Source organism: Xiphophorus hellerii, chromosome 10 (genome assembly GCF_003331165.1).
Source record: "Xiphophorus hellerii strain 12219 chromosome 10, Xiphophorus_hellerii-4.1, whole genome shotgun sequence".
Lineage (NCBI taxonomy): Eukaryota > Metazoa > Chordata > Actinopteri > Cyprinodontiformes > Poeciliidae > Xiphophorus > Xiphophorus hellerii.
Window position 1 is genome coordinate 7,970,890 of NC_045681.1, and position 27,917 is coordinate 7,998,806.

At 37.2% G+C, this 27,917-nt stretch overlaps 1 protein-coding gene across 6 annotated transcripts in view; it reads left to right on the plus strand.

Annotated features, from left to right (window-relative positions):
• pald1a (phosphatase domain containing paladin 1a) overlaps nucleotides 1–27,203 on the plus strand; it is a 47,756-nt gene extending 20,553 nt beyond the window's left edge. For 5 of the 6 annotated variants that reach the window (XM_032574355.1, XM_032574357.1, XM_032574354.1 and 2 more), the window contains exons 14-20: nucleotides 305–484; nucleotides 580–777; nucleotides 1,182–1,322; nucleotides 1,418–1,489; nucleotides 4,344–4,484; nucleotides 17,545–17,700; nucleotides 23,898–24,047. In XM_032574355.1, coding sequence (XP_032430246.1) covers nucleotides 305–484; nucleotides 580–777; nucleotides 1,182–1,322; nucleotides 1,418–1,489; nucleotides 4,344–4,484; nucleotides 17,545–17,700; nucleotides 23,898–24,047 — 1,038 coding nt within the window. Of the gene's footprint in view, nucleotides 1–304; nucleotides 485–579; nucleotides 778–1,181; nucleotides 1,323–1,417; nucleotides 1,490–4,343; nucleotides 4,485–17,544; nucleotides 17,701–23,897 lie in introns of all 6 variants that reach the window. The other variant, XM_032574352.1, reaches the window with a different exon arrangement.
• The last annotated feature ends 714 nt before the right edge of the window (nucleotides 27,204–27,917 follow it).

Below are 27,917 nucleotides of genomic sequence, written 5' to 3' on the forward strand. Positions count from 1 at the left end.
GCACACATGGACAGTATTTGTGTGGTCTAGGTTTGTGCTGTTTTTATGCAACAGCGATGCTCGTAAAGCATTGGGGATTTGGTTGTGCTCATGTGGGTCAGGTGCATTGGTGGGTTCGCCCTGAGAGAGGGGCCCGTGCCCTAGATAGCGTTGGTTTCCGGTGAACATAAGCAACGTGTGTTACTGATAAGTACTTATATTTAAAGGTAGCCGTGTTACAGGCACTGATCAAAAAAAAGCATTTGCAATATGTATTTGTTTATGTTCCGTCTGTTTGCCAAAATCCTGACCGTTCTTTCTGCAGGCCATCGGAGCAGTTCTCGCCCACCTGATGGATGAGAAGAGGAAGCACAACCACATTTTGTGGATCAACGTGCAGGAAGAATTGGTGCTCGAAGGAAATGGACAAATCTTCATTCCCAGGGAACCCTCCTGTCTGGACCAGCACATCTCCGTCCCAACGAGTGATCCGCAGTTGCTACAGGTAAAAGAGGAAAGAAAAAGAAAACAAATGCATATGAAAGAATTTACTTAAGTTTTTCAAATTACAATGAGTGCCTGTCCCCACTCGTCCTGCAGAAATTGGAAACCTCACTGAAGGAAGAGATTCTGCAAGCTCAGAAGTGGCTGGAGGTGATTCTGGAGCAGGAGAAAAAGATGACGATGTTTAAAACCTGCCTGACCATTCAGGAGCTCTTCAACCAGCACAAAAGCTCCCACCCAGGCCTCGTGTACAAACGAATCCCTCTGCCGGACTGCAGCTCACCACGGGAAGAAGTAAGCATCCACCATCACTGACCTACCATTGGGTGTATTTTTTTATTTATTTATTTTTTAACAATGCAGAGAAAAAAGCAAATGGAGTACTAAGTATGACACAGACATCTTATTTAAAAATAAGTAGATTTGGGTGAAGAAAATCAGATTCAGGGCATCTAGTCTGGATAGGATAAAAAATAAGTTTAAGGCTCCCTCTGGTGGTTAGAAATGTAGCTACATTTGAGTGACTAACTCTTCATATTAAGCAAATTTCATCATGTTATTTCTCAACCTCTTAACTGTCATGAAGACATCAGTGTCCTAATAAAACCATGGTCTGTCATCATCTATAGAGGTGACAGTTAAAAGGTTTATGTGAAGCCAAGATATCTTGTAGTAATTTCAGACATTTTTATTCCCAGGATTTTGATAAGCTTCATGAGGCCATGAGGAATGCGTTAGCTGAAGATTCCCACTCAGCTTTTGTCTTTAATTGCGCCAACGGCAAAAGCAGGACTACAACCGCCATGGTCGTTGCTGTGCTCACTCTCTGGCATTTTAAGGTAAGCAGCAGAATTATAAAAGTTCTCATTTTGGGTTTTAAAAACAGCATTATTCAGGCCTTTTTTTTTTTACTAAACTTGACCTGGCTTTGCAGGGTTTCCCAGAGTGCACAGATGATGAAATTGTCAGTGTTCCTGATGCCAAGTACACAAAGGGAGAGTTTGAGGTGTGTATGCTCAATATAAATATATTTATTTCTACAGAAAATGAACAAGTGCACTTAAGACAAGTTTGCACATTTAACCATTTGTTAAAGTCTTTATGCTCTTTATCCATGGTAAGATTCAGATCTTGGATGAATTGATTGTAATCATCTGTTGTAAAAGTTTGTTACATATTTTCTAACATTTTTACAGTGCTGGCCACATTTATTATCATTCCTGGTAAAGATTGTTAAAATACTTTAAAATTATTCTTATAGTTTTATTTATGTAATTAAAAACATTTTTGCAGTAACAAAATTTCACCCATTAGTTTACATGTATTTATAGAATCTTGAAAAAATCCAGGTTTAACTAATTTTACTACTAATGACTTTTGCAAACAACATATGTAGTGGGTTAGGATTAATGAGGCATATTTTTGGGAATTCATGAAACTGCGATATTATTAATTGTTATATTTTCCAGTTAAACAAAATATTTGTCACTTTTCTATTTCACTTCCATCACCACTCTGAGTTTTTGTATCTTGGTTAGTAAACTCTGTCAGGTGTAGGCATGAAGGGCAGTGGAAGTCGTTCCCTGAAGGTGGTGTTTTGTTGACATTTTATTGAGTGCAAGACACAACTTAATCCATTTCAAGACAAATAATCTAGAAACACCTTGTTGTGCGGTTTTTCCACTGGGTTTACAGTCAGTGCTTCAAATTGAAAGCAGCGATGAAGTCTTGTTAGAAGCTCCTCTGGTCTGTTAATTAGAGGCAGTGTTTTATATATATATATTTTTTTTCCCCTCTTGGTTCAGCATCGTGACAATGAGTCAATGGTTGGAACCTGCTGGTTGGGTCCTCTGCACAGGAGGCCACACTCTGCAGCTACACAATACTACATGTCAATCACAGCAGTGTGTCCATTGGATTTTCTCAGAGGCACAGAACGGTCACCACGGAAACCTTGTCAGCCTCCAATTCAACCTCCTACAAAAATAGGATGTCGTAATCCCCTTTGAATTAACTGCTAAAAAAATGCTGTGATGGCTGCTAAGTCTTGACACATTATTAAGTGGAAGAAAAGAAGCAGTTTTAAATAACCTCTACTTTCACCTAGTTTTGCCTTCTGGATTTCTGTCATGGACGTTTTGTTGCATATAAAATGCGCTTCATGCTAGAGCCTTTTAACCTCAGCAGGCAAATTCTTTTAACTTTAACTTGCTGCTGCTTGCCTCACATTCAGCAGTACTCTACAAAGATTTTTTTATTAATAATTTGGTAAACATGGTCGACAAATTTAGCCATTTAAAAGCATAGGGTATCATCCAGAATTGTTAGAAACCTAAACTTTAAGGTTCAGATAACCTCAAGCTGGACTCTTTGTGAGTATTATGGAATTTGTAGGTGATGTATATATGAGGAAATGTGCCAACTGTAAATGAAGATACATTGATGTGGTTATTGTTTACCACTGACAAAAAGAAATGTAGCTGCTTTTTAAAACCTTTCAAACTATAATATATACCCACGTTAAAAATAATGCTGCCCAGTATTTCACAAACATATTGTAATTACAATGTCAATATTCAGATCTAGAGTCTGTTTGATAGAGTCTAACTGCAGTGGATACCCACATCCAACACAGATTATAGTGCCTGAAGGTTACAGAGCGTCAGCAGCACAGTCGAAAATAATAAAGTCAATGGACAATTTCAATTGTCCTGCATAGTTAGCAAATGGCATGCTTAAATTTGGTCTGTTTTCTTATGCTCTGTTGGCTTATTTTCACTAATAGTCTTTAGTTTGGGTAAAGTGACTGAAAATTAAAAGTTCTTAAACAATTAGATTCTGAAGTAGTCTCCAATACTACTGAAATCTCTGAAATCTCCCATGTCACTTTGAATTGCCCTGTTGCTTAAAATGTGCTGTATAAATAAAATTACCTTATTTACCTACTTTACCATATCAGTTTTCATTTAGATAAATATTCTGAATAGCTGCAAATCCAGGTTCAGGACTGACAGCGGGAGATATAACAGCCAAGAAAACATTAATTTTAAGACAAAGATTTTTAAATGTACAGTGAAGTTTAATCAAACTGGGATAAATTTTGAGATGATTTTTGAGTCAAAGACACTAAGAAGAAAATTTTCTGCCTGCAATGTTGCTCTTCTTCTCTCCCCTTTTTGACTTTTCAATTTCTGCCACCAAGGGAGAATAAAAAAAATAATTTAGTGACCGCTTTCTGTGACACTGTTTTCATGGTTTAACGTCATGTGCATGTGTTGCTGGACACACTCCCTTTCTCTGCAGGGTCAACACTATAAATGAACACGACACACATTTGCACCAGTGCGCTAATTGGGTCAGGACAGACGAGCTGTGTTCTTTACAATTGACCTAAGTTTCAAACCCAAGCCAAGAGAAATGTCTCCTGTTTTGTAAGCATGCTTTTGAAATATTTATGCAACATCAGATGAATCAAAACGTACCTCAAAATAAATGGGTTTGTATCCAATAGGTGTGTTTTCTGTAAAGAGTAAAAAAAGAAACACACACACTTATAATTTTCTTCCTCTTCACAGCTTTGCACTACTTTTTATTGGGCCAAAGAAAATATATTAAAGTTTGTGGAGGAGTTGTGGAAAAATGTTGAAAAGGTTTATGATTAAAGTTCATAAATATCAGTTCATGAATATCAATCATGAAGTTTATTTGTATAGCACATTTCAGCAACATGGCAGTTCAAAGTGCTTTTCACAGTTCAAAGTTAAAACATAAATATACAAACACATTATATAGTCAACAATATAAATCCCTTTAGAAGGTTCTGCATAAAGTTCACGTGTATTGTTTCTTCCAATCTGCAGGTTGTTATGCGAGTGGTTCGTCTTCTCCCCGACGGCCACAAGAGGAAGAAAGAGGTAGACCTGGCACTGGATTCTATCAGTGAGACCATGACCCCCATGCACTATCATCTGAGAGAGATGATCATCTCCACTTACAGACAGGTACACCCCAAAACATCCATTTTTACTTGAAATGTTACTAAAGTAGAAAGGAAATGGACTTGTAAGTTAGACATGGGTTTCAACAAAGGTTTAAACTGAGGATTAGGGTTTTTGCAAAGAGTTATCTCAGAAGATAGTCATATGTGAAAACACATACATTGTATTTTAATGTAGATTCCTTTTGCTCTTAGTGACAAGCAACAGTTTAGATGATTTATGTGCAGTTTCACAAGAAGACCTGTAGATGGCCTCAGGGCTACAAATTTATGTGTCCGCTGCTTTTTGTGGAAAATAGTAGTGACCCAACGCATCTCATCTCTGAAGCTAAATGGAATTCCCTTGGGTTAATGGAAAACAGTAGAAGGGGAGTTGTGCAGGAAAAGATGAGGATTTTGGAGGTTAATCTGTTGGAAGTATTTTATTTTCAAGCTGATCATAGTTTAAACATTGTTACAGACCACATCATATCAGTGTCAGCTGCTTCCTTTGCCATAAACCCTGAATGTGTTTTAATACAACAAAGACATGCAAGAACAGCCAAGAGAGAGAATAATTTAAAGATTCTGATCATGAAAACATTCCTGGAAGCTGTTTCAAGGAGCTTTCATCTTGTGTTTTAATTATAAGAGTACAAAGAGAGCGAAAGCAGTTGAGGTTTCAATTTCTCTCAGATTTTTTTTTTTTTGTACCTTCACGTCTACAGCTCTGTTTAAGCCATTTGTAATGCAGACTAATCATGGTGCCTCTGTGCACCGTCAGCTGCCCTCGGCACACGGGAGGCGCCCGGTCCTGTCTCCACCGTATCAATGGGCCTCATTGTCCCATGAACTCTGTCGTTTTCTCTGCCTGTCACTTTCAGATACCAGGCTCCAGGAAAAAAGGGCGCCCTGTAAACTCTCGTTACAATTATTGGGACACTAATTACTTACTTCATTTTTTTTAACTTACATGTTTTTATTATATAATGAAAAGCTGATAGAGCTTAAAAATGGCTTTTTTGTAGATATAATGATTAGTTTTAGACTTTAATGTCATTAAAAAATTCTCCAAATTAAAGCCGTTAAATCTCATATTTTTATGCCTTTTGAGTGTCAGGCTGTTTTGGTTAATTAGTAAACATCTCATGACTGATGACCCAAGACTTGAATCCAACAAGATGTAAATATTCCATTGCATTTTTTTCTAGATGTCCTACAATGAAATGTCAGTAATTATTGATAGGCTATGTCTGTGAGAGAGCAGTCGACAAAAAGACGATTGTATCTGTTCTTTAAAACAAAAACTAATTGATAAAGAAGTTTAAAAGATTAGTGGTAAGCTTGGGAAGCAGAGCTAGTATTGTTAAAATGGCATAAAACTGCCAATTTTTCCCAATCCCATAACAGAAAGAAAGTGAAAGCGCAAAAAGATAAAACAGAAAAGCTATGCTGTACTTTGTTCAGCTTACCTATGCTGAAAGTGTTGCCCTCTCTATCTCTCATGCAGCCTGAAGGAACCGCAGATCTGTCACAATATTTTCCCAAAGGACATATCCCTGAAGTTTTACAGACTTACCAAATGTGGGTTTTCTCCCTAGTTTTCAGAAAGTGTTTTCATCCTTTACAATGATATTGACAGCAGAAGAGCGACTGCATTGGTTGTTGTCCCTTCCCCAAACAGTTGTCTGTGTTAATAAGACCTGTCAATAAACTCTATGGTGTTCCAGGAAAGTCACTAAGTTTATGAAGCAGGAGAACAATTTTTTTCTGTACGTTTTGTCTGTACAATTCACTACAATCGCATTGAAACATGCTAAACTGTCATTTTAGCACAAAAACAATGTGAAGTCAATTGATAAATTGAATGTGTTGAGTGGGACATGTACAGTACAGACCAAAAGTTTGGACACACCTTTTAAGTCAACAAGTTTCCTTTATTTTCATGACTATTGACATTGTAGATTCACACTGAAGGCATCAAAACTATGAATAACACATGTGGAAATATGCACTAAACAAAAAAGTGTAAAACAACTGAAAATACCCCTTATATTCTAGTTTCTTCAAAGTAGCAACCTTTTGCTGTGATTACTGCTTTGCACACACTCTGCATTTTCTTGATGAGCTTCAAGAGGTAGTCACCTGAAATGGTTTAGGTGTGCCCTGTCAGGTTAATAAGTGGGATTTCTTGCCTTATAAATAGTCATGAAAATAAAGAAAACCCATTGAATTAGAAGGTGTGTCCAAACTTTTGGTCTGTACTGTATGTATCGTTAACCTGTGTTAATGTGCCTTTTTAAGGCTGCCTGCAGAAACTCCAGTTGGGAGAAAATGTTTGTCGGTTTTCAGACAAGCACGGTTGCTTCTGGAACACCTTCCAGTTTCAAGATTATTTTTAATTGTCACAGTACAGATATTTAAATATTTTCAGTGCCCAAGGTAATACTGATTAAATGTATAGTGGACCCTCGCCTATTCATAGTTCAGTATCTGTATTTGTATTTCTCCAGTCTGAGCTATCAGCCTAGGCGATAAACAGTGCCAGATGTTGATAGAACTGGCAGGCAATAGCAGAACAAAAACGGGGGAGAAATGAGGGGAAAAAAGTCGTATCCCCACCATAAACCCTCCCCCATCTAAAACTACCATCTTCTCCCAGTATGACATTGGCTTAAGAGCCTTAAAATCCCTGCTGCCAACCAGACATGAGACCACAACTCAGATACAAAATCTAACAGTTAAGTTAATGCAATAAAGGAACAGTTCACAGTTTCTGCACATGCAGTTGTTTTTTTATTTATTTTTTATTGTTGTCAGGCTTTTTAAAGCTTTGTTGAGGTATGGTTATAGGTTTGGCATGGAATCTTAATTTAAGAATGACTAGGATAATTTCCTCACCAACGCTCAGCTATCTTTCCGATTTGTTCGAGTCGGCCACTCCTCTCCAATCTTCTTGTTATATCATCAGCCATCACCTTGTGTTTCTTATTGCAATACCACATTTCAACAAACAGTTATATTTCTGCTACTTTTCCAGGACATCATTTTGCCCAGTGTTACCTTTCATTCCAATAAGCTGCGGTCTCTGTAGCCTTGACTGATTTATTTCCGAGCAGCATACACTCTCTGACCCGAGAATGTGATCGCTGAAGATCGTTGGCTTCTGCCCAGACCATCAAGAAGCTATTGAAAGCAAAAGTGAGCTGCGCTTCAGAATTGGCCAGTCTCATCAACCTGAACACTAATCCTTTGCTGCTGGGTAACAGCGGCTCCTAAAATCTTTTTTTGTTTGTTTTTTTTGTTGCCTTTTGTCAAAAATGTGATGCTTTTCCACACAGGTGGTGAAAAACATACAGAATGAGAAAAGAGTGAGTGGTACTAGCCTTGCTTCTCTTCTGTGTGTCCAAAGAAAGGTGCTCATGGTTTGGATGGGGCAATGGAAAAATATTTTAAGATATGGAAGAATGATGTGTGCAGATTTTCTTGCATAAAGTTGATGAAAATATTTAGACTAGAAAGACAGAGGAGCAACTAGGACCTCCAAGTTCACTGATGATCAGGATTAGAAAGCAAAAACAATGAAATAGATGCACTATAACTATATATTAGGACCCTAGACATTGTCCAACCTTTATGCTTTAGAATCATCCTGATTCCTTGTCTTTCCTTGATGCAACTTGTAATATTTTTGGCACAAAGGTGTTGATGCAAACATATTTTCAAATCAAGCAAAATACAAATATGTAAAAGCAAGATAATTCGGTTATTTTCCACACACAACAACTTCCAAATGAAAGATCTTAAGGTATTTTTTCTCTAAACTTGATGATTTATTTTTATCTCTGGATGTATGTATTATCTTGTCATTTTTTTTTGTTGCAAACAACAGCCCAAATCACTTTGAATAATCTACAAGTAATTTGTCTCCTTGGGAGCGTTCTGAGAAAACTCTCACCTTATTTTGCATAATGACCTTATTGGATTTCTCATTTCATACATTTGTTGGTAGAATTTTTGTTTCCTTCAGTTTTTTGTCTTTAGACAGTAAATCTGAGTAAATTAGACATTTCATTAGACATGTAATTTTTAAGTACTTTGCTGTCTACAGTTATCACATGTAACCTGCAGAAATGCAATTTTTCCAGTTATTGACAGATAGAATAATAAAGATGAATTTAATATCAAAAATGGAAAAGGCATTTTAGCTGCCTTACAGTTATTTTCAACACCTAAAAAAGCACTTTGTGGATTCATCCCAAGATTATCCCTTGCTGCACAAGTTTAGAGCATCAGGTTTTCAAAGTTATTGCTGTACTCTTTTCATTAGTTTTCCCTGTTCTGTTTTTTAGAACTATATATTTGCTCATTGAATCCTCATTGCATCAGTATATTTGACCTTAATCAAGATCCATTTATACTTGTATATAAGTATATTTAAAATTTAAAGGCTCTCTTCTGCTGTTTGAGTGTGCCAGTAAATGACACTGTACGGTAGATCTGTCCACAAACTCTTGCATTAACCTTGCACCTTCTCTCTCTCAAAAAAGTTGTCTTTCTCTCTCTCATTTTAAAATGAGAAACTTTGTCTCCAAAGCAGTAACTGGCTGGTTGTATTCAAATGCTAATTTTGTCTAGTTACACAGTCTGTGTAGACAATTATGGTAATGTGCTTATTTGAGTTACTCACTGTGAGGTTCCTCGTTGTCTTAAAAAGGGTTTATTTCACTTGAGCTTTTCCATATGTTTGAACTTTACAGCTCTGAAGCACTCAATATGTTTAAAGATGCCTTTCTGCTAATGGTTTCTGCAGAAAGTAGAGCTTTATTCTAAAGTAAAAGAAAATTGAAACGTGGTTTCAGAATCTTCAGATTAGATGGAGACTGTCCGATTAGTCTGTAAACTCACTTGGGTTTAGGTCTGGACTTTGGTCAAACAGACGGGACAGACATGAATGCTTTGTTAAACCATCGTAGTGCTGGTTGCTTGTTTAGGCGAAAGGTAAACCTCCGGTCCAGTCTCAAGACGTCTGCTGCCCCTAACAAGTTTCTTTTAGGATTGCTTTGTTTTTAGCACCATTCATCTTCCTTTTCTTTCTGACCAACTTCCTTTTCTCTGTTAAAGGAAATCATCCCCCACATCATGATGCTGCTCTTGCCATTTTGAGATGGTATGCTTGAGGTGATGTGCAGTGTAGCTTCCATCACACATTGTGTTTTGCATGCAGGTCAAAAAGTTCAAATTTTGTGTAATTTTATCAAATTATCTTTATATATTTTCTACTCTCCTTTTACATCCACAAGGCACTTTAAGTTCCAGTGTCTACTTTCTCTTTTTTTCACAATTCATTTTACAATGACTAGTTTACTTTCTTCACCAGCCTTCTGCTTTTAGGTTTTCTTTTACAATCCTACAACACCATTTCTCAGAATGGTGGTTCAAATTCATGTCAGCTAAAAAATTACCATAGATATCTCTTTCCAAAGACATGAAAGAGCATGCCACCCAGACTAGCTTTGGTTCTGTTATCTGTCAAATCCTATTGAGTCCTAAATCATTTCACTGAGAAAGTGTCACCTTTTTCTGCACCAGCTAGTCTGCTACCTTTGAATACATTGAATCAGTAAAATTTTAGAGCAAAATTGTACTGATCAAGTGACTTAATGCCAACCATAAGGGATATGCAAAATTTATGACCATCAGGAGTTGCACTAGGAATTGCATTTACATGGTGTCAAAGCTGAGAAACTGTATTCTATATGCAAGGTCAGTTGTGCAGCAGATGATGATTGCATTAGTGTTGTCCTCACTGCTCTCTTATAGCCAGCGTAGTCAAACTAATGCTAACAAATCAATTTTTCTCTTCACACTTTTAGTATTTAGAATTACTTTATCATTTGAAGTCATTCTGGTAGAAGAACTGGGTTGGAGAAACAATGTAGAATATTTATGCTGTATGTGTAAATAATATCATTATGTGGAGAGAGACCTAGCTACGTTATTAACAGAAAATCCTCAGTAAGACAAATGTATGTGTGTAGAGTATATATGATCACATGTACAGTACAGACCAAAAGTTTGGACACACCTTTCTAATTCAATGGGTTTTCTTTGTTTTCATGACTATTTATAAGGCAAGAAATCCCACTTATTAACCTGACAGGGCACACCTATGAAGTGAAAACCATTTCAGGTGACTACCTCTTGAAGCTCATCAAGAAAATGCAGAGTGTGTGCAAAGCAGTAATCACAGCAAAAGGTTGCTACTTTGAAGAAACTAGAATATAAGGGGTATTTTCAGTTGTTTTACACTTTTTTGTTTAGTGCATATTTCCACATGTGTTATTCATAGTTTTGATGCCTTCAGTGTGAATCTACAATGTCAATAGTCATGAAAATAAAGGAAACTTGTTGACTTAAAAGGTGTGTCCAAACTTTTGGTCTGTACTGTACATACTGTTGAGGATAAATAATTCTGTGTTTTCTTCCTATCTCTTTTAGCTAGTTGTGCTCACCACGCTCTCATGTTCGAGGAGAAATGTTATCACTCTTCTTTGTGAACCAGATTGTGATGTAAAAAAAAACAAAAAACTTATGTCTGAAGGTTCTTAAGAAGTTAATATCACCCATGAGAGTACTCAATTCACTGTGTTTACGCACAACAGTGATCCTAACAGCAACTCTTAAAACACCAATAGGCAACAAGAGAACTCTGTTTGATAATGACAGACAAATACAAAAACAAATAATTGCTCAATAGAAAACCAACTTTACCCTAGTCTAATAAAAAATACCAATGAGTCAAATTGTTTTACCTAACCATAGAGTTGCTAAGAAACAGAAAATAAAGGTTTGTCACAAAGGCGAGTCAAGGTTCACATTAAGATCTAAAACATTAACTATCTAATTGGCTGTAGTTGTCTTTCATGCCATTTTTCTGTCTGCTTAGGGTTGGCATTCCCCAAATAATTTGTTTCTTGATAGTTTACTGAATGATTGATTAGAAAATGGAGTCTCTAAGAGTTATTTTGCCAGGCATACGTTTGTACAAAATGTACCATAATTTGTGAGGTTAATGTGGGCAGATATTCCAGTCTGTGTAGGCAAAGTTGATTTGCCCCGTCTGCTTCTGTGGCGTTTGTAATCTCTGCTCACCAGACATGCCATGTATTCACGTTTGTTTTCTGCTTTCAATCGGTCTTTTGAACCCAAAGTGTATCAAGCTTTTGTTGGGTTATTTCTTTCTCATTTGCCAAGCCTTTGGTCATTTGAATGCTTGACTTTTGTCCCATTGTTAATAGTTTACTTAAATGTTACAGGAATATTGGATTGGTTTCCTGGCACAGATTAATGAAACTTATGTGAGAGGGCTTCAGGATTGTGCCTAGATGAACTGCCTGTATTGAGCACTTTATGTACAATGTTTGGATTTAGATGGCTTGCCTCTAAAATCTACCTCAGCTTTAACGTCATGATTTAATCAGCACAGTGCGGCTGGAAAAAGACAGAGGCTTGGAATCTGCAGAAACCATTAGCAGAAAGGCATCTTCATCTCTTTCTTTCACCGGCTGCTTCATGGCTTCTCTGGGCCTTTAAAAAGGAGTTTTGGGCACCATTTTCATCCATAAAGATCAGTTTTTGAAATTAAGGCCAGATGATGAATAACTTAGCTTTTCATCAAATCTCGAGGGTAAAATTTGGTGGCTTGCTTTGTGTCAAAATTTTAAAAACATTAATTAATTAATGTGTAAAAATCTATTCTCAGAAAATATATGTAAACAAATATAATATTAACTAACTTGATCTTAACATCTGAGAACTAAAAAAAAAGTTTGAATGTTGCAAAAGAAAGGCTATAATATAAAATTATTTTCAGTGACTTTTGCTGTGGAGAGTAATATTTGCTGGATTAAAAAAATAACATGGGGAAAAAATTACCAAACGTTTGGTGCTCCTTGTATTAAAGGCTGGGAATACACTGCAACACTAAATGATGCTGCTCAGATAATGACTAAATGATAAGATAATACAGAAAATTTCTATTTTTTCCACTATTCTTCGTTGTTCACAGTGTTGCAAGACAAATACATTATTTCTACTACCTGACCTAAATGAACTGATGTATTAAAAATGACAAATTTTGTGTTTTGAATTACGAAATATTTTAATCCTTTAAATTGAAACTGTCAGTGAGATGTTCTAATCTGTAGTATGTTGCTTTTCCTAAAATCCATGTAGTTATACTTTAAGACTATGTTCTGAAACTAAATGCCAAACATAGAGGGATGGATGAATGAGTACAGTTTACAATAAAGACTTGAAATAAAAATAGTTTTCCATATCTATTTGGATATTCTTATTCAGGCATGGAAAATACTCACATTCCAGAATTGTTCACACTTCTATATGGATTCTGTATTCTTGTCAATGAAAAAAAAATATAAATAAAGCAAGCAAAGTTTAAATAAACTATTGACAGTTTTTGCATTAGATTCACTTAATGAAATTACATGAAAAGCATAGTGAGATGTCTGTACGTTTTCTTGAGAAGCAATGTATAGCTGCCTGTCCACCCTCAGCAAGCTTTAGTTTGGTTTAGGATTTGAGTAGGAGCTGTTCTTGTTGAATCTGATGAATAGGTGTTTGTGCAAAGCTGTGTGGGAAGGGCCAATATAGGTTGGCCTTTTTACCTCTGCAAGCAAATCAGCTGGTAATTGACACCATATGTCAAACAGACAGAGAACTTCATAATATGCACCTCTTATTTTAGCGCTCAGCCTCTTGTATAGTCAAGTAGGAATGACACATTCAAGTTGGAAATATCAACAGAATAATTTTAAATGAGAAAACAAAAGCTAAAGGAAATTGCATCACAATTAAATGAAATAAGTACAACTTACCATTAAACTTGTCATCTTACTGTAGTATTTACAGAAAGCTGAGAGAAAAGTCTGTAGGTTTTACAGAAGTTCACTTTGCAGAATCAGAGCTTTCTTAGTTTATAAATTGCAGGATTTTATTTACCCAGATAAATGAAACAATCACATCCCCCGGGGATGTTATGTAGAGGGTACTCTGGGAAATGTGGGGTTTCAGGCTCTTTTCTCAGAGCATAAATGTCAAACTCATTTACACTATGCACTGAACTCTGTTGTCAGATTTTGTTCATTGCTATTATGAGCAGGGTTTTTTTTTTGGATCCAACAGCATAATAAAATTGTGGATTAAACGTGAAAATATAAAGAGGTCTGTTGATGTCTAAATGTGGTTGAATTGTGGTTTGGTTTGATCAAATGGACTAGACGTTCAAAGTGTGTTTGAAAGTCATGCTTTGTTGCTGAAAGAAATTACAAGTTTTAACCAATTTTTCTGAACTGGCCAACCATAGATTTGAAAACAAAAAACAAAAAAAACCCCAGCATATCCATAGATACAAAGTGCTTGGAGTTTATGGATACTATTCCTACTTTTTAAGATAGGGTTAAATATGTCAGATTGCAAGCCCACATGCTGTGCACCACCGTATTTTCAATCAGATTCACGTCTGGGCTCTGCATGGGCCATTCCAACACTTCCTCTAGTAAAGTCATTCTTTTGTTAACATTGATGTAGTTTTTGGTTGTAGTGATACTGAAAGAAGTTCTTCTCCAGTTTTCTTTCAGAAGCCTCAAGGTTTTATTTCAGCATTCACTGGTATTTGGAGGAAGTTATTTCAATCAGCTTCCAGAAAAGTAATTCTTCTCTGCATACTTGACACCCTCTGTTCAAATTTCTGTATCGTTTTGCAAATTCAGATCACTTTTTGTTGCATCATACAGTTAATGTACCGACTTCTCACAACAACTCCACTTGACCCTCTCATTTTACCACTTTCCCATTGTAATTGATTGTATGTCTGCTTTGCCAGCAAGCATTCCTGAATTCTCTAAAATAGAACGTGATTGGTCTGGCTTCTCTCTCAGCTAAGGCTGGGGAAATCTCAGGATGTTCATTATCACACCTCAGAGGCTGCTCCTTTTGTTCTTGAAGGCCAGATGAGACGAGAGGACGCTGACCTTTTCTATCCTTTCATGTATTTTAGCACATGAGGAGAAATTTGTCTTTTTTTTTACCAATAAGGCTTTACAGGAGTGATAACAACTAACTCCCTCTCTGCTTGGTTTTCAACTGTAACATATGGAAGTGAGGTTATATACATTGCACCTAGTGTAAGACTGCCCCAGTACTTCAGAAATGTAGAACATCTTTCCTGACATACTTTTCTAAAGGAATTTCTAAAAATGCTCAGGAGAGTACTCACCCTCACATGTGGCTCTCTCTTCTTGTAGGCGGACAGATGGTCGCTTTCAGATTTAGAGTTCAACAGATTTCTGGAGGTGATCTGGAGGTGTGAATTATGTAATCTCTTCAAGCTAATCACTTTCATTTGTTTCTTAAGTGTTTGTGTAAAAAAATAAAATATGCACTGCCTAACTGCTTTGCTTTTTTTTTAAAAGGGCTAAACATTAAAAATGTCCAAAAAACAGTAGGGGTGCAAGGTGCCCATGGTAATCAGGTTCACCAGTGTTCACTGTTTCCTTTTTAGTTGTAACTTTGAGAAATGTGGAATAACTACCTAAGTGTGCAACATCTCTTTTCCTCTTTTTCCTTAATAAAAGATCAAGAACTTTAGACAGTGCACACATTGTTTGCCTGGGAGAAGTTTCTACTCCTCTCTAACACATGCTTTGGAATCTGGGAATGGAAAGGAAACTCTTCATACTCCCACTTCCTCTGCTGTCATTTAACTCTGGAATGATAGTATTATGATGTTCTGTGGACATTTAAAATTGGTTCTCAGCCCAATTTCTATGTGGCACTCATTCTATTCACTGCTAGAGGACTGAACTGAATACTCTCAAAAAGAGTTTTTTCCTATGATATTCACTGAACATGGACTTTGTAAGGTGAAACTATTAGTTCTTGAGAAATTTTATAGGTTTCATTCTTAGTGTGTCGTACACTTTTGTCCCTTTGCATTTTTTTAATCCAAACCGATACTAACAGTATCACCACTTGGCAATGTAATGACACAATTACTGCTTCTCCCATTTAAATGTTTCACATCATTAGACAAATGTTAAGATAAGACAAAAATAACCTGAGTAAATGCTAAACATAGTTTTTATATTTTATTTATTAAGCGAACAAAATCTATCCAAATCACCCTAGATCCATTTGAAAATATATTGGCTTCCCTTGTGAAAGGATGAATTAACTGTGATCAACTGCATTTTCTGGTTAATTTCATGTCTACCCTACAGAATGAAGAAATTAGCAAAAAATACTCTCAGAAAACATGAATTAGACTATATTGTCAAAAAGAAACACATTTTAACAGGTGAAAAACAAAATATCTATCACTTTGAAGTGAAAAGTGGGTGCCCTGTTACCCAGTTCAGATGTGGCATGATCTTACATGGATGTTTATGCTTACAATACTCACTTCTCAGAGGAATTTAGACCAATTAATTCATTGTGAATAAGTTAGGATTGTTACTCGGTGAGTAACCCACGCATGTGCTGGGAGAATATGCTAACTCCATGCTGAACCTCCCCAGGCTGAGATTCGAACCCAGGATTTGTTTGCTGCCAAGCAGCATTGCTAACAACTGCTCCACTGTGCAGCCTTTTTTTCCCTACGGAGTAACAAAGCCAGTAAGTCGTCTGGCCTTTTAATATCTATGTTCTAACACAAAGAGGGATGATGGACCCTTTAACTCTAGGCCTCAGATTTCTCAAGGCTTCAATCAGTATGAAAAAAAAGGGGAGGGAAAAAAAGAACGTGTCACTGACTCAACAAACTAATGAAGACTTGCCTTCAGCTTCTAACAACCTGTAATCAACGAGCAGCCCAGTTGCTGACCTTGCTTTTTTTCAAATTGGCATGTATGCAGTTCAGTGAAGTCTCAGAGAATTACGAACAGAAAGGCTTAAGAATATTCATTGTTGCATTTTGTTTCAGGAAACAGATTTTTAGATCATATATTTGTTTTATACTCTCAGACTTTATAGATGTTATTCAGTCATGAGTTTGAAGGATTTTTCTCTCACCTGTCTAGGCTCTGGCCTATTCACATAAAAGTGTTATTATCCTGTCTTTTAAATAACAATCAAGGGAATTATTGGAGGATCATGTACTTTGGATAATTGCACTGTTGTGCTGCTGATCGTAGGGTTATGAAGTGAAAATTTTGATTAGCATTTATGCCAAGAGCGTCCTTGTATCTATGTTTATTTTAAAACACTGAAGTATTATGAACAGTGGTTTGTTCTGCTGGTTACCTTGTCTGTTTGCTGTCTGTTTTACTAGACAGCTTATATTTTGAGCTAGATGTTTGCTTTGTTGGCAAAGCACATCAGTGAAACTGTGACTGCAATCTATTTACTCTTTTTACTACAAATTTCATCCTGCTTCCAAATGTTTGACCTAGACACAAATTCTGAGTTTTTCATGTTTTGTTTTTTCTATTCATGGCTTCCCGTTGGTCCATAATGTTCATTTGAGAGACTTGTTCACTTTTATTCCAAAATAGACAAAATAGACGTGGCTACTTGACACACTGTGGAAAAAAATTAATTGAAACCTGCAAAGCTAATGAAAGGAAAATGGCCTTGTTTGATCTTCTTGTTAAAATACTTTTAACAAGAAAACATGATTGGTATTAAAGGGTGAAAGTGTCTATATTATCATAAAACTAGCAAAAGACGAGTTGTTTACTTAAATAAAACCAGTGTGGGTCACCCTCTTGTTTTATCTCAAGTAAGTATTTCCAAAACATTTTGTAGGTCAAGTATGTTTTGCTCGACACAGGTCCTTCACAGGAGCTCTTAGCTTTAATTTCACTAGATTGTGCTCACAATAAACTCTTAGAAAGAGACTTTCAAGATGGTGACCTCTAGAAGCCAGCCTAAATGCCTAAAAAGCTTCAAACAAATTGTACACCTTGAGGCTGTGACAGAAGTATGTACAACCACTTATATATAACACTTGTATATAAACAGTGCTTCACTGTCTGTTTTTTTTATTATTTTATTTTTTTTAGATCAAACCTGAGAAGACAGAAAAGGAGTGTAAGCAGCAGCTGCTCATGAGCCTGCAGTTTCTGGAGCGTTACATTTACCTCATCCTCTTTAATACATACCTGCATCTGGAGAAGAAGAACTCCTGGCATCGCTCCTTCTCCGTCTGGATGGAACAGGTAAATCAGCCTCTTACAGTGAACTTTCATTTGTGTGAATAAAAAGACATACATTATCCTCGTGTATAATAGGAGAGCACAATGGCTGCCTTTTATTTTATCCAAGATTTTTGCTAAAATATTGCAATAGTCACCATCAACATCAGTAGATGTTTTATGCTTGGAATGAAGAGAGAATGATTTTACAAGCAGACAAAATTACGTTCAACACGATCAAAGTCTTCCTTGGGGTCAAAGTTTTTCTTACTCCTTCAGGGGGTCTTTTGTGGGCTCTAGTGTCCCTTATATGAAAGTAGGCTGACAAGAATGGGGGAAAGAGAGAGGGGAAGACATGCGGGAAATGTCGCCGGGTCCTGGAATCGAACCCGCTACGGCCGCGTCGAGGATTCAAGGCCTCCAAACGTGGGTCGCGCTATCCCCTACGCCACCACAGCACGCCTGTTTTTCTTTTTCTGAAACACTTTTGTTATTATTCATGGTGAGAATGGCTGTAGAAACATGCCCCTGAAGCCCTGGAATTTTAAAAAATCGCCCAGCAGAAGTCTTCCTATGTTTTTTTCTTTTTCCTTTTCTTTTTAAAAGATGGATTAAAAAACAGGAATCCAAAATAGAATGGAATGACTGCTGTGAAAACAACTTCCACAGAAATAGTCACAGTCATTCATGGCATTTTCTTCCTGTTATGAATAGCAAATATATGTGGTGCATCAGGGTGGCTGTAATTGCCCAGTTATGCCATGAAAAGAATGCAGGGTTTTGTGCAGCGAAGAGGAATATTCTGCTGGGGAAGCCAGTTACTATAATAATTTAAAAAATCATCCTCAGAACATGAATCAGAAAACCTTCCATTTTTGCAGCTGTTTCTACTTTCATGTGAATAAAGACACGAGTAATATACTACTCTTAGTTGTGTGTGAGTATCTGCACAGCTGCTTTAACAAGAGGTTAAAACAACAAACATTCATTATTCGCAGCTGTTGACTGGGAATAAAACATTGTAATAGTGCAGTATAAAATAATTTCCTCACACAGTTGTTAAACGTTTTCTGTCAATGGGCCTTTGATTTTGTTAGCGTGATATCTGTCCAATGAACCCTACTATCAGTCTGCAGGACATCTTTGCAAAACCTGTGATCAGGAGGTGAAAGACCATCTGAAACGAGTTTGCAATTTTAGTAGTCTGACATCAGTTTCAGAATAACTATTTTGTAAGGAAGAGGCATTTTTAGAACAAGATAAAGACTTTGATCACCTCAAACTGAAACCCAAGGAAGCTATTTAAAAACCTTTTATGACTTGAATAGTGGTCTGAGCTTGCTGTTCAGAAGAGCTGTTGCATTATTTAAGTCTAATTCTTATGATGGCTGGACACTGCAGCATAATTATCATGACAGATGTACAATCTGTCTCTTTTTTAATAATGGAGAAAATATGAACTTGCAGAACTTACTGTGATGATTTCTGACTTCACCTGTTTTCGACCCTGTACTCTGAGCTACTTTTAAACATTCATTGTGCATGTATTAACAGGAAAGGATGCAGAGATTGCACTTAAAAGTCATCTTTCCTTTTGAGTTGTTTCATGCTGATCTAAATGACAAAAATAAACACCATTAAGTATTTATTTCAATAATGTTTTGTTTCGTTTTATAAGTACGTAAAGTAACCCTGAATTTTAACTTCAATGCAAATCAAGAAAACCTTTCCTATTTCAGTTTGTCTCCAAAGTAACTCGTTTCTACTTTTACTGCCTGCACTTTATACTTGTGTTGGCTGTAAAAAGGATTTTCCAGGCATTAATGTGCTTAATCTGATTTAAAGTTCACCTGAGCCAAACAAGTTTGATGAATTTAATGCAACAGCTCTTCTGAACAGCAAGCTCAGACCACTATTCAAGTCATAAAAGGTTTTTAAATAGCTTCCTTGGGTTTCAGTCTGAGGTGATCAAAGTCTTTAGCTTCAATCTTTTCTATTGTAGCTACAATTGCAAAAGAGCTCATTTGAATGTGCAAAATACCCCATAACTGACAGTTTTGATTTGATGAAATGTCGTGAGTAAAACTTTCCCTCTGAAACTCTGCTGCATCAGAGAGGAACAACCCTCGGTAATTTGCAAACTTTAAGCTCCACTTTACTCTAAATATAACATGATGCAGTTCCCATGGTTCTGTTCGTCAGTTTCTGATTGGTTGAGCAACTTCGTCTGGACAGAAGTGTAAGTGTGGATAGTGGAGCAGTCCTATGTCCAAATAAAAAAGAAACAAGTATAGCAGCCAAATTTGACCAAGTCAGCAGATTGGTGAGATAGATTATTTTAATAAATAGTATTTCAAAAAATGTAAGAATTGTCAAAGGGGTACTGTTTTCCAGGCACATAGTGTCATTGTATGGCACAATCAAGCAATTATGATAACTTTAGTTCTTTGCTGAAACTGTATGATACAAAATAGATTTTTGATTGTACTTACACTCTCTCACTTAATAAGGCATCTACATGTAAAGCACAGTTATTAAATGAAATCTCATTTTTAAACTGTAAATATTTGTTTATGTCTGCAGACATTTGGACTGACAAGCAGCTTTGATTTGACTGTCATTAGTATAACGAACACTATCCTGACAAACAACATCTGTATTCTGATGCCTTTAGTGGCCCAGTTGCAGCACTCTGGCAGCCACCCAATTATTCTGACCCAGCCAACCCTGCGGCGCAATCACTAGCCTATCATCAGTGACCGTGGCTGGATCTGTAATGACAAATGGCCAACGCTGAGGGCAGCGGTCGCGGGTCGTCTCCACCGCTGGTCATGTTTTTTGAAGCCGTGGTTACACAACCTCTCAGGTCTGAACTGGCACAGTCTGTCCTTCGCTCTACATTGGCTGTGCTGTAGATGTGGGATCTAATTTGATTTTTGTGCCCACTAAAAGCAGGAGTGCAGGATTTCCAATCATGGCAGGTGATTCTAGGTTAGTGGTGTACTTGGCTATTTTTGTTTTGCTCAGAACATATCAGAGAGAGGTAGGAATCTAATAGCGGAAACACAAACATTACATTCAGTCACATTAGATATAAAAATGCACTGAAACCATTGAATGTAGCTTTTTTAAATTTTATTTTTGTGTTAACAGCAACAGCAACAAGATGTACATCAGTCTTGAAAGATTGAACGTACATATGCATATCCCCCTAATATGTTAGGGATAAATAGTTTGATATTTACCCTTGCTTTTTGAAATGACATGGAATAGCTAAAAGTGCCCGTACATCATCAGACCTTAAAGTAGAATCAGAGGAAAAATTTCTTGAAAGTTATAGATATTAACTATTTGCTAATCCAGAATGTTGGCTTTAGCACAATAGAGGGACCTGTGTACAGTGCATACCTTAGATGCCTGCATGAGGGTGCCCTATCAGTCACTCCAGCTGTTTTGATGTGTGCCACAGAGGCTTCACTGTCCCTTTGCGCAGACCTGGTATGTGCCGCCTTTGAGATCGCTGAGTGTGGGAAAGACTGGTGCCTCCCTGCCTCCCCTCCCATCAATCCACCACCACAGCTCTGGCGTCATGAGTATTGGCGTTAGTGATTGTTGCATTGCAGCACGAAAGACCTCAATCCAACTGCTTTGCTTACCGTCAATGCAACAAGATCATTACTACAAGCCGATGATTTCAAAACCATTTTACAAATATAAATCAATAGAGGGTGAGATAATTTACCACCACAGATCAGATAGTTTCTATTTTTTGTTATGTTACGCTGAGCAGGCACAATATGCTTCATTTTTAAGGCTACATGCACGCAAGCCTTAGTTTTTTATAAACCAAAATATCACCAAGAGCTTCCATGTGAACTTTCAAAGTGTCCATTGTATTTACAGGTTAAAAATAAACAGAACTCAGGCAAAATAAAACAATCAAAAAACAACATCCCAAATCATTTCTGTAAAAAGTAACTCAGTGGGATGCAGCCATAGTTTCTGGGTATCAGCATCTACATTTAGCTCCTTCAATTTTACCATTAACTTTCTCCAAACACCCCAAAGCCTGATGCTTACACTTCCATATATTACTTTGTAAGGTTGATGTCCAGTGTTTGGTTTCTGCCACACCCAACTTTTTGCATGTTTCATTTTTCTCTCATTTGAGCAGAGCACTGTCTTTGTCCTTAACTCATTAGTTAATTCCATTGAAGTACATTGATGCCAGCAGGATGCAACGTGTCAAAATATGGAAAGGCTGAATCCTTTTGGAAGACACTATTGGATTACTAAGTCATTGCTTTTTATCGTGTTTTGGAAGTCATTGTTTTATTCTGCCCTTATTTGCTCTCTTGGCATCACAATTAGTTTTGCAGTAAAATGTCAGGTTAAACTGACAAGAGTAGTTATTTTCCAAGAGGGAGTAAACCTTTCCTGCCTGATTATCTGGCACCAAGGATGTACAAAACATATTTTTCCAAACTGGGTATTCTTCTTGACAATCCTTCAGAGGATGTCAACACACTCTGCACTGATTCTCAAGAGATTGAATGTAATCACAGCTTACTGGAGCCCCTCCAACATCCTCCTTTTTTCTGGCCTCTTCCTCACAAATTACCCTCCCCGTCTTCTGATTTTTCACACATCCATTATTTAGACAGCCTGAATGTGGTGGGGATGAGTCAGGTTGCCCTGGTGAACAGCTAAACCGTGGCGTCTCAAAGGAATCACATCAACTGACTAATAGTTCAGCTGCACCAAGTCATCAAAAAGCTTGTTAAACAGACACGTCAGCTTTCCAGGAGCACATCACATGGAAGCATAGATGTCACGACAAGGAATGCTGCTGAATGGATGACTTATAAACAGTTGCTTTAAAGATGAAAAAAAAGAACTTTGTGTGAAACCCTTTATTTATACTTTTCTTTCAAGAGAGCAACAAAAGGATTGCAACTAACTCAACCTCCTTTGCAACAAAATATAAAGACAAGGCACAGTACTGTATTTTGCCTGCCTGTCCAAAATTCGACAGGCAGGCAGAGTTTCAGCCACTTTACCTCCAGAATGTCTTCATTCAATTCTGACTCCATACTGAAACAATAAATTATGCAAAGTAAAACTTGTAACAATATCTTACTTGCCCCTGCCTGTTGTTTTCCTATTTTGGTTATTGAATGTTGAATCTTCTGCTGCAGGGTAAACTTGGCAAGCTGAATCTCTTCTAATGAACCGTTCAACCTTTAAAGATGCTTCCAGGGAAGTCTGGAACTGTTGGGTCTTGGACAGATTTGGGGTTGTTGGGCTTTATGTTGCCAGATGTTTCTGGTTGGTGCTTCCCATTAATCGCAATGTGTTTGACATCCACAGCAAACCATGACTCAGGGTGACTAGTGGACTAACATGAACAGTGAACTCTCTACAGTGCACTCTCCTCATTGCATTGATAAAAACTCACATCTTACATTAAATTTAATCTACATTTATCAGGTTAAATAACAAAATTGTAAGACGTATCCTCATCTGCATTTCTGAACATAATTTCAAGTCTTGCTACAATATGTTAATTAGAACGCAGTCTGGACTATGAACAAACTGCTTAAAGTCCCAGCATAATGCTGCCACCACCGTGTCTCACCATTGGATTGGCGTTCTCAGGGTAATTCTCAGTGTTATTTTTTCTACTGGCATTCCTGTAAATTCTTTACAGGTATGCCAGAAAGCTAAAACTTCTAATTTATGCAGAGCATCGTCTTCTGTGTGTTTTCTGTGCCACTCAGATGGCTTGTAGCAAACTGCAAACAGAATTTTATACGGCTTCAGTTTTGCTAGACATGGAAGATTTTGTCGTACTACCTCTTTTTAACTGTTGATCAATTGCTAGGCTAAAAACTGCCGCCTTTGTGTCTTTGTCTCTCATTGAACACCTCAGGAGCAACAACAGACATGCAGACAGATTTCTGACCTGTTTTCTCCTGCTGCTTATGGGTCTCACACACACAATCAGAATTTTTTTCTTGCCTCATCCTGTCGCTTCTGACAACAGTCGCCTATTGTTTCAGTGTAGCAGCTACACTTGTAAGACACCAGCGGATAAAACGCTTTCGTTTTGCAATAGTATTTTTGTTTCATTTTTAAAAGAGGGAAAAAAAGGAAATATTTCCTGACTTCCTTCCTCTCCCCCTTTTTGTCATTAATTTTTGTTTTGTTTTTTGTGGTAGGTGGCTGCCAGAGCTGGAGTTTATGACATCCTCAACCAGCTGGGTTTCTCAGAGTTCGAAGACCCAAGGGAGACGCCACTGGCCAGGCTGCGCTACCGCTGGCAGCAGCAGAACATTCAGTCACTTCCTTTCCGAGGGGAATTCATCTGAAGGATGATTCCTCTGAATTCACCGCCTTCACAATGAGAGACACTTACAGTAACCTTGTTATGCCTTTACAATTAACCCCTGTGTCGTGAACGACATCAGGTCTTATTTCGGTTGTTTTATTGTTGATCATCCTAACAGCTCGTGTTAGCCTTTACTTTTATTCTATGATCTTCTCCTTTAGGTGCCTTCTTTAAATCAATAGTTAACTAATATTACTTTTTTTTTTTCTTATCGCAGATTGTTTTAGTCCTTTTTTGCATCTGAACTTTTGCATCTCCTTTGGGGAAAAAAAAAACATGTTTTGAAGGAGAGAAACAAATTCCACTGTGTGAGGTGACAATTATGGCTGCATGTCACAACTGTTTGCTGTTGTGTGCCCTGATTTTGTTTTTTCAAGCGTTGTCCTTTTCAAGGTTTTTTTTTTAAATTCATGGTGTACATATGATGGCAGTTATTTAAGTTTTAATGCATCCATGAGCTTATCTAAGAGTAAATGGTTTTTAACAGTTTCACATTATTATTTTTTCACCTTTATGATAATTGCCACACTGTGTCCCTTCGTTGTCCCCTTTTTTTTCCGCCAGATTATAAGTGCCCAGATGCAGGTACTGACATGTCAATAATTTCTATGTTAGATTGACTTTGAAGGTGTTTATGTCTTTCAAACGTTAGAGAGGTGTTGTTGAAGTTTTTACAGTGGTCTTTCAATTAAATTTTCTTGAGACATTCCCTATAAACTTCTTTTTTATAGTTCTGTAAATATAACAGCTTTGCATGGTTCACAGCAGAATAAGTAAGTTTTTTATGTAATTTGGTTCCTTAAACCAATTGGACTCTCGTCTTTTCAAGGACCCTGTTTTAAATGCCTTCAGTTTTCAGAAGCCTTGAGTTGTTCGGCCTCAGCTTCGTGGATTGTGCCTGCAACATGCGACTGTTAGCTTTTGGAAATAGACCTAAATATTTGAATATGAGTACTTAGATGCCTTTGAAAACCAAATAATTCATCATATGTGTCATTCACGCGACTGGAGACAAATCAACACCATGTTTGGAGCTGTGTTTGTGGTATCAAGCTGCTTGTTTAAAGTAGAAATGACTCGGCTTAAAAGTGAGCAGGAGATGTGCAGATCCTCTTTTCATCAGGTTGCCTCATCTTCATATCATCACTCTGTCTGCAGGACTATACCTCAAATTATTATATTTATGGCTGGAAATAACCTGCTCTGGAAATATTTGGGGTAGTTCATTTTAGTAACAAGGTTAGAAAATGTAAGTCATGTTTCTCTTTGTCAGGCCAACAATCGCACCAATGTTTCACTGAAGACTAGAGATGCATTGATCTGAATGGATCTGACATTCAGATGCCAAATATAATCTAGGAAGTGACAGATCAGAATTCAGAGTAATTTTCTAGTCTTCCTGCCAAGGGCACTCTTGGATTGTTTAAATAAACTTGGGGTGATGTCATGAGGCTATTAGATAAATCATCCATCTGTCCATCCAGGAGGAAAACTCAGACATCCCCCCCCTGCAGTGACGGTAGTCTGGGGAATCCCAAGGTGTTTGTAGGCCAGAAGGGACATATTAACTCCTTCAGGAGGTTCAGGATCTGCCCTGGAGTCCAAATGTGATTTCTTTCATAGTAGAGAAGTAGCCTTATCTTCAAGGCTGGATGTGATCAAAAAGCTCATTTTAGTCACTTGTATCCTGAATCTCTTTGTTTTGGTTGTGATCCAAGTTCCATGACACATAAGTCGGGGTTGAAGCAGACTAAGCAGAGAACCAATAGCTTCACATTTTGACCCTAAGGGGTGTACATACAAATGTTACTTTACTGAAAGAGACTGAAAATACAGAAAAAATTGAGGCAGAGACTGATGCCTGTCCTGGAAGAAACAAGCCCCTTTCTTGCATTTTTAAACAATTTCTTAGACTTTAAAGAGCTTATTCCTATCCCGCCTGGCTCATACTTTGTTACAAACTTCTCCAAGTGCATACTTGAGATCATAGCCTGAAGATGCCAAGAAACCCACATGATCTGCAAAACCTAAACGTGTCATCTGAGGTTCTTAAACCAGACTCTCTGCCCTTCATGACTATGTTTTAAGGTCTTGTCCATAGACACCAGGTGGAATCAGCAGAATCCAACCAGCAATGAGAATAAATTCAACTTTATATTGAGAATGCAAACCCACCACTTGATTTAGCTGTGTGAGGACTAGATAACCCTTAAAATCAACCCAACTGCTAACTTCTGCTCTCATCAAAATGATTTGATATGATCATATCCTTTCTCTATACATTTGTTACAGTTGCTGTAAAAAATGTTTTACTTTTTTAAAACAAAGACAATGTTTACACATTTTAGCATTATACAAGATTTTATTATGCTAACAATTGCCTCCTTTAGTTCAAGAGCTGTCATTACAATAACAGCTGCCTCGATGCAGATCCTAACCTCGACAGATTTCTAAATTTGCCAAATACTTGAAACTCAAAAGGACAAAACAAAGCAAATTTCCTGGACTCCATTCAGTGTTCATGTTATCTGCTTTTCGTTTTGCGCTCTCATGCTTTCTCACAGCTTGAATGAACCGCAGATGGTTCAAGAGGTCTTGAGTTAAGTTTGAGTTGTCTTCCTTCAGTAGCAGTGGCAGTAGCAGTCCAAATCAGCTAATTTTGGTCATCAGCTGATTTCTCTGTGCATCTTGTTAGCTACTGTTCAAACGTACAGTATATCTCCAGTGTCTTAGCACTTTTAAAAAAAATATAATTTGGTATTTTGATTTTCTTCAAAGTTGTAATTTAGCATGCTTTAACCAAGAGTCCTACCTTAAAACCAGAAAAATAAGCAAATAAAAACATCAAATATCCATCATAAAGAAGCCTTATGTTTCTCCGTTGATGTTTCAAATAAGCAGCATCACTTTTTGAGGATTAGATGGAAATTCATGTGACTTAATTAGTTGCAGAAGGTTAAACATTCTTGTGTAACTTTGCAACACAAGCATGTTTAATTGTAAGCTTTGATAACATCCTAATGACTTTTGTCTATCGCATTTATAGTATTTAATGTTTCATTGTAGAGATTATGTGTCCCCTATTTTTTATTGTATGTTCATTTTTTATTTGGAAACTAAAATAAAAATACAACTTGAACTGCAAGCCTGATTTTTGGTACATTATTAGGATGGTATTTTATCAGGGTGGAATATAAAATGCTGATCTACGTTAAAGATTCGGTGTGCTGCAGTTTTAAGTGTCCAGATACCATTTAACCCAAAAGAATTTTGCCTCTTCCCTCCTCAGCTTCCTTTCCCTTTTCCTCCTTATCTCGGCATCATCCTTTTGCACCCCATACGAAAGAAAACCTCTCGTATATCCGCGCAGCTTCCTTGGCTTGCGCCGGTGCCAACCTCGCAGAGCAGAGCAGGTTATGAGGATTGAACGGCATACATTTACAAAAAAAAAAAAAACTAAAAACAGATGATTCTTTGTTGGACTGAGATCTTAACATTTTCCATACACAGTAATAAAGAGCTTAGTCAGATCAAAGACTAATCTGAAAAGCCTTTTGATGTGGACAGGTAGGGTCTTAATTAAAAAAAAAGAAAAAAAAAAGAAGAAAACTAGGGTCACTTTCCAGAACCGAGGGTTGTGTGAGGATTAAAAGCCACCCGCGGCTGGCACATCAGTGAAGCTCACTTGGCTTTGCTGGCCTACTTTGAAAGACTAATATCTCAGATCACTTCCCTTCTTGTAAGAGCATAGCAGGCTTATCTTCTGGAATACGGAAGTTGTTAGGATTTCTGTCACACCGCTGCCTATCTGCTCTGGAGTGTTCTTGGTGTAAACCCAGTTGCCTCAAAA